The following is an 18944-nucleotide window of genomic DNA, read 5'->3' as shown; positions in this document are numbered from 1 at the left end:
TCTTCATTACTGGTTAATGAATGACCGTCATGTTTTCTGATCTAGATTTCATCCTGAAAAGCCTTTTATTATACTTACTCATGCCTCACATTACATTCAATCGTTTCAGCATAATGTGTCATACATTACTGTATATGAGAAGCTGAAAATCTTTTTATGTGTATATATTTATATATATAGCCATAAGGAAGAACAAATGTGTAAATGGATAATGAACCCTTAATTTGTTGGTATTTAAGTGAAGTCAGTATTAGAGGTTTAGAGGCTCATGGTCTGTTATGTATAATATAATGCTGCTTTTTATTACTCCATGTGTATATACGTCAATGTTGTGTTTACACAATACATAAAAATGCCCATCCAGTTATGAGCTAAATGTTCATTTGCATATATTTTGGAATGTAATATGACTATGAAAATACTGCAGTTGAGTATACAGCAGTGTGTATGCTGAAATATTATTTTTTTTTAAATGCCTAAAGATTATTTTTTTTTTCTTGTTATATTCCCAGCTATTATTTTTGCTAGTCAATAACTTTAATCCTTTGCTCAACAAAATAAACTTAAACAAAAAATATACACATGCATTCTGCTTTTCTTTATATGACACTTTTGAACTTGAATTTGAGGACAGATCAAAGCAACTTTTTCACCAAGTTTTTTACCATTAAATCTAATCTCTTCTTTTCAGCTGTATTATTTATAACATGTCATCTGTTTTTGCACTTTTTATGCCTTGGTACTTAATAACATTTGAGACTTTGTTTTAGCTATTAACAGCGAATGATTTGGAAATAACTGCTTGAGTGATGGATGTGCAGCTCTGTTAAATATTGAGGTTTCATGACAGATCAATCAGAGAAGAAACCGATCTTGTTTTACTGCTTTCAATAACTGTTTATCTCTGCTTTGCGCATGTGTTTTTTATTACATCCCATCATTCATGTCCTCAGTAGAAGTGTTTTGACAAAGAATATTTTACCCAAAAATTAAAATTGTCACCATTTGCTTTCTTTCTCCAGTGGACCCAAATGTTTGAAATATCTTGTTGTTGTTGTTGTTTAAATGTTCTTTTACATAAATGCAACCTACAGTAACTTTTCTTGTACACCAGTGTTGTATTATTTAGTGCTGATGTGTATCATGTGAAAAATAAATGAAAATGTGTAATTAACAGAGAATCATTTATTGTCGATATTTACAATTTACAATAAAATAAATATGCTGTAAATGTACATTTATAAATTTTCTTACAAATTTAAAAAAAAATGGCTAGTGAAAGTTTAGCACACATCGTTAAGATGACTAAATGCTTACTTTTTTGCAGGCTTTTTGGCACCACCCTTAGCTCCACCTCCTTTTTCTTCTCCTTTCTCTCCACCTCCTTTTTTACCTTTCCCTCCATCCGACGCCTCTTTCTTTGATGCTCCTTTCTCTCCTTTTTCTCCCTTTTCCGCTTTCTTCTTTGTGGTTTCATCCTTCTCCTCTCCCTTGCCTTCTTTTCCTTCTTTTGCACCCTTGCCTTCCTTTTTGCCTTCTTTTTCTTTCTTCTTTCCCTTTTCTGCATCAACCTTTCCTGCAACGGTTGGCACCTCCTCCTTCTCCACAGGCTTAGCCGCTAAACCAAAGAAAGAAAGAAAGAAAGAAAGAGCAGGATTGGGACAACAGTACTGATATATCTGATGAAATACTGAACTAGTTTTCCCCATAATTACAAGGAAACAGCAAGTAACACTGAATTAATTGTAATTTGGAAGTATAAAGACTGAAATAGTATTTTCTTGAAAAACACACTCTAATAATCTTTAGTTACAGCTTCAAAACATGTTTATGTCCTACGATGGAAAAATCTTACATGTGTACATTTACTCTTAACTTGTACTTGGTTTTCAGAGATGCTATGTGTAAAATATAAACAAATGCATTTGTTGGACTGCATTTTTCGACCATGTTTTCACTGGGATCAAATCAACCCGAAACAGAAGCAACGTTACACTCCTGGATTCCAGTCACATTTTTGTATGTCTATTACCTAAAACATCAAATCCTCATTACAATAATTTTACCATTATTATAAATGATATAAATTAGTCCATTATTTTCCGTGTTTATTTTTTTAGAGGTGGTTTACCTATATTTTGAATTCTGCATTCCATTGCTTTGTGCTTTAGGGTTAATGGAAATGTCTAACATTTCTGAATAATGTCCTGGCAGAAAAATACCAGTGCAATTTATTTATTTTTTTTTTGGTAAGAAAAAGTACATTTATTATACCAACAAAAGGTCAAATCAAGACCCTGTTCCAGCAATGAAAATTGCACAACTCAGCACATCATGATTCACAAACTACAACAATAAATACTACTATTACTACTAATTCTATTTTAAAAGTGTTATTTCTGTTTAACAACATGCGCTCTTCTTTTAACATGCTCTCCACAACATATTGAGCAGACAGGAGAAACACTGATAGAGATGTTAGGAAAGATGTCCAAATGGAGCAGACAGCATTGTTGTGTTAGTTAATTGGTTTCAGATTGATCAGCCGGCTGAGAGCAGCGCTGAAGCCAAATATATTGTGTCTAATGCACAGGGAAAGCCCAGGGCAACAAAAGGATGATTTTATAGCACTTACAGCATTTTCAAAACACACAATCAGCTTTCTTCATCCTTTTATACTATCTATATAATAATATTGATTTATTACATATAAAAGTGTGAAGTATCAGCAAGTGTATTTTGAGATTTTAACAAAGCCCAAATGTGCTTACAGAGGCTTGAGATTGTCTGCTCCGAATTCCATTAAACATTTTTATGGGAAAATGTTCCAACTGTAATATTTTCCCTCCCGCATGTTGCACACAATCCCAGCGCATTCCTGCTCTGAGGGGCCATTCTTAGCCGATGATTGATACTAGGACGTGTACAAGCTCTGTGAGATACACATGCTGCTTGAAAGAATAACATTTTTGTAACGTTTAATAATATGCATTTATAATTGGACCAAACATGATAGAATCCACATGTTAGACAGTAAATGGATGTGCAACCCAAAATTTGAGCTAAAGTAACAAGCTCAACAAATTAATGAATTACTGTAACTTTCAATAAGCAATTCTTACGCAGTAGTTTATCACATTTAAACATGTCACCTTCAAAGAGTTTGTTCAGGTGGAATTTTCTTTGTATATTTCCAAACACAGAGCAACACTTATTTGAAAGCTCACAAATGCTTTATATGTGTCCATTCTGTCTGTCACGAAAGTGCGACGTGTCATCGGGTATGAAAACTCAGTAATTTGCACAGATTTTCCCTTCATTCAGCAGCTATTAGCACAACAGTCACGCAGAACAAAACAATAAATGCCACAGTTCATGTCTTAAAAATAAAACACATCTAAGCATGAAAGAGCAGGGGAAAGGCATCTTCGCATCTCATTTTGGGGAGAAAATCATTCATTATAATTATCATCTAATATTCGCATCTCATTTTGGGGAGAAGATCATGCATTATACATATCATAATGTAAGATGAGTCATATCTCTTATACATTAAAAGATATTTTAGGACCAGTGCTTTTTTATTATTATTTTTCAATTATGATGTCATTTTTATTTTCATTGTTAAACACAATTTCCCCTAAATTCTCATAACTGTAACACTGTGTCTTGACTGCATTATTAAAATCCTAACTAAAATGTCTAAAATGAAATGGCAGTGGTGAAAAAGTATCGTATTATTTATTACAGAACAACAGAAGTTGTAGTACGGAGGATGTCGTTTCAATCCTAAAGGAGAACAGAGGGGTTATCTTTGAGCTTTTCAGCTTCTGTATGTCCGTGTGGATGATGTTGACTGTGTAAATCAGCAGTAAAACACTGCAATCATCTAACAACTGTTCTGTGTCTAACAGCAATGAGCGGAAATCGCCTACGCCTACCCTGTAATTACACACCAGAGCTTCATCTTCTCAAAAATGTCTGCTGTATAAATATTGACTGTCTAAATATTGAGAAATGAAATATACCCTATTACTGGGACCCAATGCTTTTCTTTTTTCCCATTTATTTATTTGTTTATTTCAACTTTGAAGCACAATTTTTCAAATACAGGACATATGATGAGGAACTTCTTTGGAAAAATAGATCTTTTGGTGTAACACAAGGCTGTAAAAACAACATTTAATAGTAATATCTTTCTAGCATGAAGAAATTTGAATACAAATCCAAAAAGATTTCAGAAAACTATTAAAACAAAACATGATGTTAACATCACAAAACCATGATGGAAAGTTTTTTAAATAATTTTTAAAAGCTTGAAGTTTGAAGGTTTTACTCAGAGAAATGTTGTTAACATGTTTTAGCACAATGCTAGCATATCTCTGTTTAAAAGGCTGATGATTTAGCAAGCTTTAGTATGTGGAAATATGTCAACACATTGTTAGTAGTTAGCATGTTGCTAGCATGCTAATATTATTTAACAAATTGGCTAGCACATTTTAGCAAGTTGCTTAACATCGCTTAGACCCTGAATGTTTTAGCACCTTGCTAACGTCGCTACCCCCGGATAGCACATGTACATCACAGAGATGTCTGTTTGACATCTACATTTTCATTTGTAAGATGTATTTTTTTTTTTTTTTTGTATTTTTGCTCATCTGTGATTCATCTATAGGACATGTCCTATCAGTTGTCAAATAGGCAGTTGTTGGTTTAGTTTCACACTCACTTCATTTCATCAAACCCGCGATGCATTTACGCTAATCTAGCTTCATCACCTAGTTGTGTGCTATTATGTGCAGTAGAGACAGAATGTAATGCAGGGATCTTCAACTGAAATTGCTTGAGGTCCAGTAATGAACCCTCCTCACCAGCTTGAGGTCTGGACAATTATAGACCTAAAAACATAAATTGATGGTTTTTGCCAGACCAGGGTATATGCAAAGCATATTTAAGCTCATATTTAAGACTTTTTAAGTGTGAAATGTAAAATGAATGTAAAAAGCATGATTCACAATTCAGATACAGACAGGGTCCTTTCTAGACATTTGGGGCCCCCCACCCCCCCAAAAAAAGCACTTGAAATAAATATGATTCCTGTACAACATTTCATTATATATATTTTTTATATTTTTACTTATACAGTACCAGTCAAAACTTTGGGCACATGACTATTTTTAATGTTTTGAAATTAGTCTCTTATGCTCATCAGGCCTGCATTATTTGATAAAAAATATCAGTAATATTAAACATTATTAAAAATATTATTGCAATTTAAAATAATGGTTATCTATGTTACGATACTTTAAAATATAATTTATGTGCTGTGATGCAAAGCAGAATTTTCATTAGTCATTACGTCATTCTTCAGTTGTCACATGATCTTTCAGAAAATCCCTCTAATAGTGCTGATTTATTAAGAGCATAGAATCAGTTGTGCTGCTTAATATTATTTTATAACCTGTGATACAGGTTTTTTTGATGATTAAAATATAATTTTTAAGAACAATATAAGTCTTTACTTTTAATCAATTTAACAACAATCCTAACAACAATATTAATAATGGTTCCTAAAACCTTACTCTAAATAAATTTTTAGCTCTTTCATGATAACTTATCATAATGTATAAGAGTCATATCTCTTATACATTAAAAGGTATTTTAGGACCAGTGCTTTTTTATAATTATTTTTTTAATTATGATGTCATTGTTATTTTCATGAAAGTTAAACACAATTTCCCCTAAATTCTTATAACTGTAACACTGTGTCTTGACTGCATTCTTAAATCCTAACATAAAATGTCTAAAATGAAATGGCAGTGGGTGAAAAAGTATCGTATTATTTATTAGAACAACAGAAGTTGTAGTCCGGAGGATGTCTTTTCAATCCTAAAGGAGAACAGAGGGGTTATCTTTGAGCTTTTTTCAGCTTCTGTAGTCCGTGTGGATGATGTTGTCTGTGTAAATCACAGTAAAACCACTGCAATCATCTAACAACTTTTCTGTGTCTAACAGCAATGAGCGGAAATCGCCTACGCCTGCCCTGTAATTACACACCAGAGCTTCATCTTCTCAAAATGTCTGCTGTATAAATATTGACTGTCTAATATATGAGAAATGAAATATACCCTATTACTGGGACCCAATGCTTTCTCTTTTTTCCCATTTATTTATTTGTTTATTTCAACTTTGAAGCACAATTTTTCAAATACAGGACATATGATGAGGAACTTCTTTGGAAAAATAGATCTTTTGGTGTAACACAAGGCTGTAAAAACAACATTTAATAGTTAATAAGTGTGTGTATGTGAGTAAAGTTTGAAGACAAACTTTGATGTTGGCTTGACAAAGCCTTGTTGGAAAGTTTTAAATAATTTTTAAAAGCTTGAAGTTTGAAGGTTTTACACAATTCTAGCATGTCTCTGACATGTTTAAAAGGCTGATGATTTAGCAAGCTTTAGTATGTGGAAATATGTCAACACATTGTTAGTAGTTAGCATGTTGCTAGCATGCTAATATTATTTAACAAATTGCTAGCACATTTTAGCAAGTTGCTTGTAATATTTAACATTTTAACATGTTTTAGCATATTGCTAACATGTTACCCGGCTAGCACACGTACATCACAGAGATGTCTGTTTGACATCTACATTTTCATTTGTAAGATGTATTTTTTTTTTGTATTTTTGCTCATCTGCGATACATCTATAGGACATGTCCTATCAGTTGTCAAATAGGCAGTTGTTGGTTTAGTTTCACACTCACTTCATTTCATCAAACCCGCGATGCATTTACGCTAATCTAGCTTCATCACATAGTTGTGTAGAAGACAGAGTAGAGACAGAATGTAATGCAGGGATCTTCAACTGAAATTGCTTGAGGTCCAGTAATGAACCCTCCTCACCAGCTGAGGTCTGGACAATTATATACCTAAAAACATAAATTGATGGTTTTTGCCAGACCAGGGTATATGCGGCATATTTAAGCTCATATTTAAGACTTTTTAAGTGTGAATGTAAAATGAATGTAAAAAGCATGATTCACAATTCAGATACAGACAGGGTCCTTTCTAGACATTAACATTTCATTATATATATTTTTTATATTTTTACTTATACAGTACCAGTCAAAACTTTGGGCACATGACTATTTTTAATGTTTTTGAAATTAGTCTCTTATGCTCATCAGGCCTGCATTTATTTGATAAAAAATATCAGTAATATTAACATTATTTAAAAAATATTATTGCAATTTAAAATAATGGTTATCTATGTTACTATACTTTAAAATATAATTTATTGCTGTGATGCAAAGCAGAATTTTCATTAGTCATTACGTCATTCTTCAGTGTCACATGATCTTTCAGAAATCCCTCTAATATGCTGATTTATTAAGAGCATTAGAATCAGTTGTGCTGCTTAATATTTATTTTATAACCTGTGATACAGTTTTTTTTTTGATGATTAAAATATAATTTTTAAGAACAATATAAGTCTTTTACTTTTAATCAATTTAACACATCCTAACAACAATATAATAATGGTTCCTAAAACCTTACTCTAAATAAATTTTTAGCTCCTACAGTTTTTCTTTTTTAAAACATTTTGGACAACCTAAATGGATTCAATGGCTTCTGTTTCTTCAATTTACTATGAAATAATGTCTAACCTGTGTGGGGCAGATAGCCGTGAGGTTAATGATTTGGCCTGCGAGCTCAAAGGTCAGAGATTGAATCTCAAGGTTGGTAAGGAGTGTGAGTGAGACCCGTCTTGGACAATTACTGAGACGACTCCTTGTCTCAGCTCTTCAGTTGTTCCTGCAGTTCTGGGCCTGAAACCAGTCATGCTCTTGGTAATTCATTAAAAGCATGGAAGGTAAACATGGATAATGAAATACTTCTGCAAACACTTCTGCAAGCTTGGAAGTTTTCAAACTGATATTATAATGCACAGTTTTGTGACAACAATCTGATGCTTAGAATCCAAGAACAGTCTTGACAAAAGAGACAAACCAAGTTAAATAAACATTTATACAACTGAACTATTTTCATTTTTTATTCTAAATGGAAAGACAAATCTAAACAAACGGTGTTGACTTTCAAAAACTCTACAGTTGTGAAGTAGTCTAGGATATTTGAACACATTCCTTCCAGTTTTTTTTTTTTTTTTAAGATGATGTAATGATGTTACTTTCTAGTAGCCTAGAACTAGAAACATTGACATAATACACTCATGAGCATCAATCACTTCACTGAATACTTGCCAGCTAATAAATAAATAATTATTACCATATGATCCATCTGCTTTCAAATCCACATCAACTGAATATCACAACATCACTGTCTGTCAAAAATAACGTGCACAACACATGGTAGTATTTACAGGAAGCAGAGGTCCAGCGAGAGCACGCATTACCTGGAAAACCCACACTACCAGATGTGTTGACTACGTCATCGCCTTCCAAGAAAAAGGAGAAAATAGCGGCGTCAGCATGCTGTCTGTCAAAGACAGTAACATACGTAATACATAGCGCATATGAGTGTAAATTTGGTCCTCGTTTGCAGATGTAATTGACATAATTATCAAGGAACTTAGGAAAATAATTTACAGGATGCTAAAGAGAATAAAAACCAATCCAATTAAAAGACTTCACCGTGTAGTTAACATAGTTCAACGTGTTAGTTCCTGATGGAAACACTATGGTGTACATAATTTGTATGTCTTATTTTATGCACAAACAACGTATTCTGATTCTGACATTCTGAAAGGCAAACTAGACTAAGTTAAAAACTAAGGAAACACCTTCATGATTTCGAGTCAAAATGTCACTGTAATATTCCAATATGTTTACTCGAGTGCAACACAGACTTAAAACAGCAGTCATGCTTCGGGTCATTTCTGAGTTTCACTTAGGGACCCTAGAAGTCTCAGGAGGATTTTTATGCTGTCCTAGGATTAGGAGCCACTTTTAACATTAAAATGTTTTGTGAATTACTCTTAAATTCATGAGCCATAAAATTAGAAGTGACACTTACTTAAGAGTTTTTAAGAGGAGCAACTTTTAACCTTAAGATTTTTTGCGAGTATGGCCTCTGAAATTTACAGAATGTTTGGTAAGACTTTAGGGAACACTATTCACTATTAACTAGTTGCTTATTAGCATGCATATTTACAGTTTATTAGTAATTATAAAGCACATGTTAATGCATGACCATTTTCTAGATCCCTTAAGCATATTTAATACCTAAACAGACCAGCTACAACAACTACCTTACTTACTATCAATAAGCAGCAAATTAGGGAACTCAGACTAGGGAACAACTCTCCTGTACCCATGTTGAGAGAAATCGACAGTAAGCGTAGAGGTGTTGTGTGTGCTGTGTGTAACCTTGTCTTTAAATAGTTCAATGACCTCTTCTATGTCAAAAATCAGGGGAAATTTGATTTCTCAGTTTGATTTCTCTTTAAATAAAGAGCTTGTAGTTTGTCAAAGATACAGTGTCAAAAGTAGCTTTCTTAACAATGAACAAAAAATTTTTCTGTATAAACATGGTACATGGTAATTATGGTGTAATCAGATAATATACAGGATAATTCCTAAGCAGTTAAAGACATTGTATGAATTCAATTCCTTTAAAGTTAAAAGTGAATAACTTTTTATGACAGTCTTTTTTATACTTCAGAAAGCATATTGTGACAGACAAACAACTGTGAAGCGTGCTGTTTAAATCAAAGTTTTGATCACAAATACGGTATACCCTCGTGCGTCATATGGAGTGAAAGATGCGATTGTAACCACACAATCAGGATGCTTCTCACTGAATGATATTTAAATCACATTTTTTTTATGGGTGACCTAATTAATCCATATGTACAGTAGCCGCATCCATAGCTGTCTGTGAAAAATGCGCGTGTCCACAGAACCAAGCCACAAGTGTGTGATGCATTCCATCTATGAACATAAAGAACAGGCCTGACGAGGGTTCTTCCTATGCTAAATGGTCTCCGTGGCATCTGGAAGAGTTCCATTAGAATGTTTTTAGCTCTAATGATGAATATAATTAAGTCAGGGTTTACGTGGGTAAGTGCGAGCCTCAGTGGGTTTGTTTGTTTCAGGAATACTACGCTATCCTTGGCACTGTGTGTGTGTACAGTTCTTCACACCTCATTTATGTGCGCAGATGGAACGTCAATGTTTAGTTCTATCTCATGCATATTGCAGTTTTCTGAGGCCCATTGCGCTGTAAAACCAAATTCTCGCCTATTTACAGTCTGTCAAATAATGCTTTATCAACCATGATCCTCTTGAAATAATGAGGCTATAAATATTCTTCCTTTTGACAGACGATCATTAATGTGACAGTGCCACAGCGGACCAATGTAAAATTTGCATGCAATGCTTGAGGAGGGTTTTTATTTTTATTCTTAAAAACTGAAAAAAAAAAAAAAAATATATATATATATATATATATCATTTAGCAAATATAAGGTTTTATTCCTGAAACATACTCTAAAGAAGAACTCAATCATTTATAGCAACACAAGTTTGTTTTTGTACATCACAAGTACATGTTGTAATCTCAACACTGCTGCAAAAGAGGCTATAGTATTGATGGAATTTTCCATGTTTTCACTGTTTTATATGTTAGGAGGCGCTATTACACATCTTCTGAAAGAGTACTCAATCTCCGGATCAAAACACAATGAAGAAGAAGAAGAAACAAGAGATTGCATATGAAAGCAAGTGCATATGTAAAATGATGCGACCATCAAACATTAAACATCATATAAATCAAAACTGCCTAACGTTACTGAATGAAATGTAGACCCTGAAGCTTTGGAGGTGTTGATGCTAGCGATTTACTCCATCTATGCTTTGATCATAGTTCTGAATCTGAAATTGTCTTTGACAATAACTTGATTTTCTGAGCTTTTTGTCCAAATGTTGCATTTTTTAATAAAACACCCACATTCAGGTCAAAAAAGAATGCACAAAGCTAAAATAAAATGTTTGTTTGTTTGTTTTTGTTTGTTTAAAACAGAGGCCATGTTCTTTATTTGCATGTTCAGATAATCCATAACAACAAAACATTCAACAAAATATTCTGGGGGCCATGAAAATGATAAAAAATGCTGGTATTGGCTGTCAACTAAAATAAATATTTGGCCTCTGGACCAAACATATTGATCCACTCTCATATAGACAGTTTCACCAGAATTAATTTTACTATTGCATATATATCTATAATACTTGAGACTCATCAGACCAACCAATCAATGAGAGCAACAGTACACCTGAGCAGAACAAAGGAGTCTCTAGACACATTTTAAACATTTTAAAACTCAAAGAAAAAAAAAAGAAAAGAAAAAAAAGAAAGCGGTCCGAACTAATGTGAATCACTTCAGACTGTTTTGCAAGTCCTTTTGGCCAATTCACTGGAAAGAAAGAACCAATTTACAAGAATGCTTGATTCAGGAATGAGTGCCATTATTACTGGTTCAACCCACAGAAATACAGAACATGCATAATACTGTATATAAGGAAATAATATTGACAATAATTATGTACATGTTTTAAATAGGAGACATTAACATGCAAGATATACAGTCCTGGTCAGAAAGATAGTTAGAGGTTAATTTTTAACTCAGGTTTAAAAGGGACAGAGACAGAGACAGACACACACAGTATTAAATAAGGTCAATATGAAACAGAATTCACAACCCGTTTTTGTGTTTGAAAAACAATATGGACCTGTTTTACAGAAGAAGCATTTAAAGGCATTTACAGAAAAAGAAACATTGACTCGTGTTGAGACAAGATAGTCTTTACAAGTGTGTCTTCCTAAGCATAGCGCAACTTACAACTGTGATTAATAATGTGATTTATGCTGAAATACGAGTCTATCACATATTAATATTATTTACTGGAAATATGTGCTATTACAAAGCTGCCAAGTGATACAAGCTAGTTTAGATTATGATATCACTCTGCAAAAGTCTACATCAATAATACCTCAACCTTTCTGAATGTCAAGAGAATTCATGAGTTTATTTGTCAAAGAAACCTTATTGTTTCGATAAGTGGTTTATGCTTGAAAGGCTGTTATGCTCTTATGCTGCGCTTTAGTGGACTTTATAGAGAATGTCAAGAACTGCTTCACTTATACACAAAGAAGTCACACTGCCAACATTGCTCAATATGACATGCTGTATAATTCAGGTTTTATATGGATAAATTTGCAGATTTAAGCAAATGCAGTGACAACAAAATAAAATATATGCCACCAGAAAACAGCCAGCAAGTTCTGTGTGTGCAACAATGACACCATTTTCTTCTGCAGAGCTGCTACAGCTGAAATTGAAGTCAGTTCATATTTGATAAACTTTGCAACACTGACATTGTCATTTTCCTGTTTATTACTGCGAAGCTGCTATGAAACTATCTCTATTGTGTAAAGAGCTGTATAAATAAATGTGTCTTGAATATGAGTAGCTTTCTCAAAACTGGCATACACACACACACACACACACACACACATATAACCAAATTTATTTTGCTGATGATCCCTAATTGTCTTCTTCCGAGACAGAATTCTTTTCTTTGAAAAACTGTACACCAACAAATCATGCATAATATGAGCAAAAATGTGAGTTAAGAAAGTATCGGGTCAATTCTGATTCCAGGTTGACTTTAAAAGACAGAGAAGGAAAAAGTAAAGATACGGTATGTGCTTTTTACTCATAGACTACTTTATATTTTCTAAGATGCACCTAAGGATTCACTTGCATTTACACTTGCATTGTTCACTTATACTGTATACATATACTGTACTGACAGCAGGTTCTTATCAATGGCAAAACTTATCCTTAAAGACTGCGAGCAGCATATTTCACCAGTTTCATTATAGATAGTCTTGATAGCCCTTTTCTACTCTAAGGCATCCAGGACTGCAGACTGAGGACAGGCATGAAGAAAAAACAGGAGAGCTCGAGCACACCGGTCTAAGAGACTGGATTGGCGGGTTCATCTTCTTCTCTGACCACAGGAAGTTGTCCACTACCATGAGCCTGAACCTGCTCAGAGACTGTCTGCAGAGCTGACGCTTCCGCAAGAGCTGAGTAAACACACAAGAGATGTGGAAAGAGGGAAGAGAATACAGATAAGCAGAGGGAAAGATCAATAGCACTGAAAAAAGACAGATGACATAAGACACAAGCTGAAAGAAAAATCTGAAATGAAATGCAGGAAAATACAGAAGAAATGTGTAAAAGGAAAAATGACAATTCAGTGGCAGTGTGTGGCTTTTCTAGATTTCTATCAGGATGGAAATCTGCATGAATCTACATGCCTAAGGAAGAAAAACAGTGCAGGACTTCTGAATAAAGAGATGTTAAGCAAGTGATCCAATGCCATGCTTAGTGTGAGAAATTTAAAATACACCAACAAGACACCAAGTGTTAGAATTTTTGTTGGATAAAATTCTTCAATTACAAATTTTCATTAAGCACTGAAGGTCATTTTCCATCATGAGAATGATGAAATTAGAAAAAAAAAAAAAAAAAACTTTTTTGACATAGTAGACATTGGTCCGATTTTCACAAAAAAACAAACCAGACAAATTTCTGCTTCATGCGAACCTGAACACACAAACAAATTTGATGAAGAGCTCGTCAAAAGAGACATGAGGCTATATCACAGCAGCACTTGGTGTATCATTACAAAACCTGATATGTATCTTTGCACCATACCATTAAGGTACTCTAAAGGTTTAGGGGCAGTGCCACCTTGTGGTAAAAAATTATAATGAAATTTTTAAAAACGCTAATAGCTTTTGATTAGTATTGTCATGATCTTGATAGAGTCCTTGGATCATGCCAAAAACATACCTATTGTGCCATAATCAACCAAACTTCCTGTCTCCTATTTTGACTTTCTTTGAAAAACTACTTTTTAAAAGCTTCTGAGACCATTGCTCCAATTTTTGCAAAAATCAAACCAGATCATCCTCAGACCATGCTACGAAAAAGTGATGGATTTCGTGTCAATAGACAAAACGGTTTTCATTTATTACATCATCAAATTTGTTGGCATGATGTATATCTCTGCAAAGCTTTGTCATATTGACATCAAACTTTATGGGCTCTATCATCGCAATGATGTGCAAGGCGCCGCCCAAGTGTTTTTGCTAGTTTCAGCCCAACGCAGTCCTCATTTTCCTGTCCTGCGCCGCATTGTTTAAATAGCAAATGCATTTGCGCCCTTTTGTGCACTCAGGGGCATGCTAGTCTAAAAAAGAGGTGTGTTCAGGCACATTGTTGGCGCATTGCTATTTTGAGGAGCTGAAAATAGACTGTGCCATATACCAACTCAAACCTGGTCTAAAGTCAATGGCGCAGTAGTTTTTTTGTTATTTAAACAGAGCGTTAGTTTAGGCGGGTCCATAGCGTGTGTACACTATGCTTATTACACACACAGGGATGCACAGCAGCACACAAACATGCCAAATATTAAAAATTAAAGGATTACATTGTAAAAGAATATTATTGTGTAGGCTACGTAAATATAAAATTGCCTAGGTGTCATAATGGATAGTCATTGCATGTATCAGAATTAGGCTATTTGCTCGCACACAAGCAGCTCCGTTTGCTCTTGGAGATGAGTTTTGTCTTTGCGCTTGCAAATTCCGCTGTGTAAATAACAACTGGCTCTTAAAGGGAATGGGAGATGACACTGTGATTGGTTTATTGCATGTCACGCCCAAAAAACACCTATTACTCATTAATAGAATATGGACAACCCGCTTAGACCAACGCCCGGGCGCGACGACCATTTTCCCCTCGTTAAACTAGAAAAAGTGGATTCGGACACGCCCTGAGTGCACCTGCGCCGAGCGCTTTAGACCATGCGCATAGATCGTTAAAATAGGGCCCTATATGTCATTGTCACGTCAAACTGAACACACCACATCAATTTTATAACAGTGCCACCTACTGGTCAAAACCAATAAACCATTAAATCATTTTACATTTTACTTGTGAGGAGTCAGAGACATTCGGATCCATGTGCAATGTTTATTATGCACTTGTAGTGACAACAGGCAGGGTTCAGACAACAGCTTCAGAGATTTCAGAGACAGTCAATATCAAGGTCGGTTACCAGGCTTGAATCGGGGCAGGCGGCAGACAGTAGACAGGTCGTAGACAAAGCAGAGGGTTAGTAAGGCAGGTGGCAGAGGATCGTCAGAATCAGAACAATTCAAGGTAATACACGGAAAGGCAGACAGGGATAAACGCTCAGAATTGCAAGACAGGCTAAACAAGACTTCGCAATGAGTGAGTGTTTGGCCTCAGCTTATATAGGGCGTGGAATGAGGAACACCTGGTGGTGATTAGTCTGAGGTACGGGGCCGCTGGGTAATGTAGTCCATGAGAATGTCAGTACTCAGTTGATGGTGCCCTCCGGTGGCCGTTGGAGAGAGCCACAGAGGCCCAGGTTGTAACAGAGCCCCCCCCCCCTCCCCTCAGGAAGGCCGTAGAACCTGAAGACATTCTGGAGCGGGGCTTCCGCTGTCTCAAAGGCGGTAGGCAGTTTGGGAAGAGGGACCAGATGGCAAGATTTAGAGAAGCGGTCGATTATGGTGAGTATCGTGGTGAAACTGTTGGAGCTGGGTAAGTCATTCACAAAGTCAATAGCAATATGAGACCAGGGTTGTTGGGGTATGGGCAGAGGTTGGAGAGGACCAGCCAAAAGTTGATGTGAGGATTTTGTGATGTTGCAAGTGTCACAGTTTTGAATGAACTGAGTAACGTCGGCCTGGAGAGAGGGCCACCAGAAGCGGTTGGCTACGAGTTCTTTGGACGCGTTAATGCCCGGATGACCCGCGCTGAGAGATTGATGTATCCATTGTATCACTCATGGTCGGAGCTCGGCAGGGACATAGGTACGGTCAGGTGGACACTCGGCTGGTACAGGGTTGCTAACCTAAGCCTCTGAGATTTCCGTCATGATGTCCCATTGGATAGGTGCTAGGATCACAAGTAGAGGGAAGAATGGGTTCAACAGAGTTAGCTTTGGGCAGGTGATCAAACTGTCGGGAGAGGGTGTCTGACTTGCCATTCTTTGCTCCAGGTCTGTAGGTTACCTTGAAGTCAAAACGGGGAAAGAATAGCGACCATCTGGCCTGTCTTGGATTGAGACGTTTGGCGGAACGGATGTATTCCTGGTTACGATGGTCGGTGAGTACAAGGAAAGGTAGTTTAGCTCCCTCCAGCCAATGAAGCCACTCCTCGAAGGCACCTTTCATGGTTAATAGTTCCCTATCTCCCACGTCGTAATTCCTCTCAGCTGGGTTTAGCTTGCGAGAGTAGAATGCAAATGGAAACAGTTTAGGTGGATTACCGTGGCGTTGTGAGAGGATTGCGCCGATGCCCGTGTTGGATGTGTCCACCTCCACCGTGAACTTCAGCTCAGGATTGGGATGATGCAAAACGGGACCGGTCGTGAATCATTGTTTGAGTTGCTGGAAAGCCTGTTCACTTAATGGTGTCCACGTGAGATGTTGGTTCTTTCCCTGCAACAGAGAGGTGAGAGGTGCAGCTACCACACTGAAATTTCTGATAGCGTCGATAGAAGTTTGCAAACCCTAGGAAACGTTGGAGCTCCTTGATTGTGGATGGTTTAGGCCAATCTAACACCGCCTCTACGTTCTTCTCATCCATGGCTACCCCCTCTGCACTGATGATGTACCCCAGGAAGGAAATTTGTGTCTGGTGAAACTCACATTTCTGTAACTTGGCATAGAGTTGGTGCTGAATGAGTCTCTGCAGGACCGCTCTGACCTGTTTGACGTGGGTTTCCAGGGATTCGGAGTATATCAGGATGTCTTCGATGTAGACGATGACACACTGGTTAAGCATATCCTGGAAGACGTCGTTAATGAGGGCCTGGAACACAGAAGGACTGTTGGCAAGCCCGAACGGCATAACCCAGTACTCATAGTGCCCGGATGTGGTCGAGAAGGCCGTCTTCCACACGTCCCCCTCACGAATGCGAATCAGGTTGTAGGCACTGCGTAGATCTAGTTTAGTGAAGTACCTGGCATTGCGAAGCTGCTCCAGAGCCGAAGAAACCAGAGGCAGTGGATAACGGAACTTTACACTGATTTCGTTGAGTGCTCGATAGTCAATGCAAGGCCTAAGACCTCCATCCTTCTTTTTGACGAAGAAGAACCCCGCTGAAGCTGGTGACTTGGATGGCGTGATGAAGCCCTTAGCCAGCTCCTCCTCTATATACTTCTTCATGGCTGCTGACTCGGGTTGAGAGAGAGGGAAGATTCTGCCCTTAGGAGGAGTGGAACCTGGGATGAGGTCGAAGTCCTGATATTCGAGCGGCAGGCCTAACGTGTCAGAAGGTTTGAGCTCCTCCTCCTGGGGATGAGTGGATGGCTGATGTGTGGGGAGACAATGGTCTTGACAGGATTGGGACCACTGAATGATTTCCTGGGTTGACCATGATATGCCTGGGTTATGTTTCTCAAGCCAGGGTAGTCCTAGAATGATGGGATTCTGAGGTGAGTCAATGGCAAACAGTCGAATAGTTTCGGTGTGAAGAGCTCCAATTTGAAGGTGAATATCTGGCATGATGTATTTAATTCCTCCTGAACCCAACGGACGACCATCTCGCGCTGCCACTGCCACCCGGGATTCACATGAAAGGAGACGGATGTCATGAGTTTCAGCGAAAGAAATGTCTATGAAATTTCCCGCAGCCCCAGAGTCTATCATGGCATTGGTCTTAAATCTCCTCCCCTCTGTGTTAATGACCACTGGTACCCCAAAAGAATGGAAACTGGCACTCACCGCGGTGGAATTCTGGCGAGAGGGCCGAATGGGGCAGAAAACTCTTAGATGACCGGCCTGCCCGCATTACAGACACAGATGTTGTCGGATGCATTTCTCATGCTCCATAGAGGATAGTTGTGTGGCGCCGATCTGCATGGGCTCTGGCTCGGGGAGTTTTTGAGCGGACGGCTGGGCTGGTGAATACCGACGAGTGCGTCGTGAGCATATCAGATTATCCAGACGAATAGCAAGATCCATGAATTGATCCAGAGTCCTTCCCTCCTCTCTGTAGGCTAGCTCTGACTGTAGATCATGGTTGAGTCCTTTGCGGTAGAAGAGCTGTAGCGGTTCATCCTCCCAGCCTGTCTGAGCAGCGAGGGTGCGAAAGGCAAAGGTATATTCGGCGGCGGTGCTGCGACCCTGACGTAGCACAATTAACTCCTCCTGCGTCCCTTCCACTGGCTGAATGCTCAAACACATCCCAGAACTGGCGAATGAAACAGTCGTAAGTGGGGAAAGACACCTTGATTACCTTGCCACATCGCTGTAGCCCATTCCAACGCTTTTCCAATCAGCAGTGAGCAGATGAAAGCCACCTGACTCTCGTCCATCGAGTAAGTGAGGGGTTGCTGGTTGATGCAGATGTAGCATTGCATTAGAAAGCCCTTGCACTTGCTTGGGGAACCGTCTTACTTCTGTGGAAGTGAGAGACGGACACCATGAGATGCGCGAGTTGAGACGGTAGTGGTGAGCGTGGTGGTGGGTGCCGATGCAGGTGTAGAACTCACTGTTGGGGCGGTCACATGGAGAGTTTGTAGCGTCTTGACTAGCTCCTCTGTGAGAGAGGTGAGTCTCTGTAGCTGTTGTTGATGTGTGGCCAGCACGGAGGCCTGAGCAGACACTTCGGAGGATAACTGGAAGAACATCGCTGGATCCTGAGTTGGCGAAGTCTTCTGTAACGAGGAGTCAGAGACATTCGGATCCATGTGCAATGTTTATTATGAACTCGTAGTGACAACAGGCAGGGTTCAGACAACAGCATCAGAGATTTCAGAGACAGTCAATATCAAGGTCGGTTACCAGGCTTGAATCAGGGCAGGCGGC

The 18944-nt window shown here is 37.6% G+C and overlaps 1 protein-coding gene across 2 annotated transcripts in view; it reads right to left on the bottom strand.

The window, feature by feature from the left end:
• Nucleotides 1-1013: 1013 nt before the first annotated feature.
• The window catches only part of LOC109108791 (transmembrane inner ear expressed protein-like), a 39587-nt gene continuing 21656 nt past the window's right edge, over nt 1014-18944 (bottom strand). For both annotated transcript variants that reach the window (XM_042769528.1, XM_042769521.1), the window contains one exon: nt 1014-1618. In XM_042769528.1, the coding sequence (XP_042625462.1) occupies nt 1314-1618 (305 nt within the window). In that variant the 3' untranslated portion in view covers nt 1014-1313. The remainder of the gene's footprint in view (nt 1619-18944) is intronic.

This window comes from Cyprinus carpio, chromosome A2 (assembly GCF_018340385.1).
Source record: "Cyprinus carpio isolate SPL01 chromosome A2, ASM1834038v1, whole genome shotgun sequence".
Classification (NCBI taxonomy): domain Eukaryota; kingdom Metazoa; phylum Chordata; class Actinopteri; order Cypriniformes; family Cyprinidae; genus Cyprinus; species Cyprinus carpio.
This window is presented reverse-complemented; position numbering and strand designations above follow the sequence as displayed.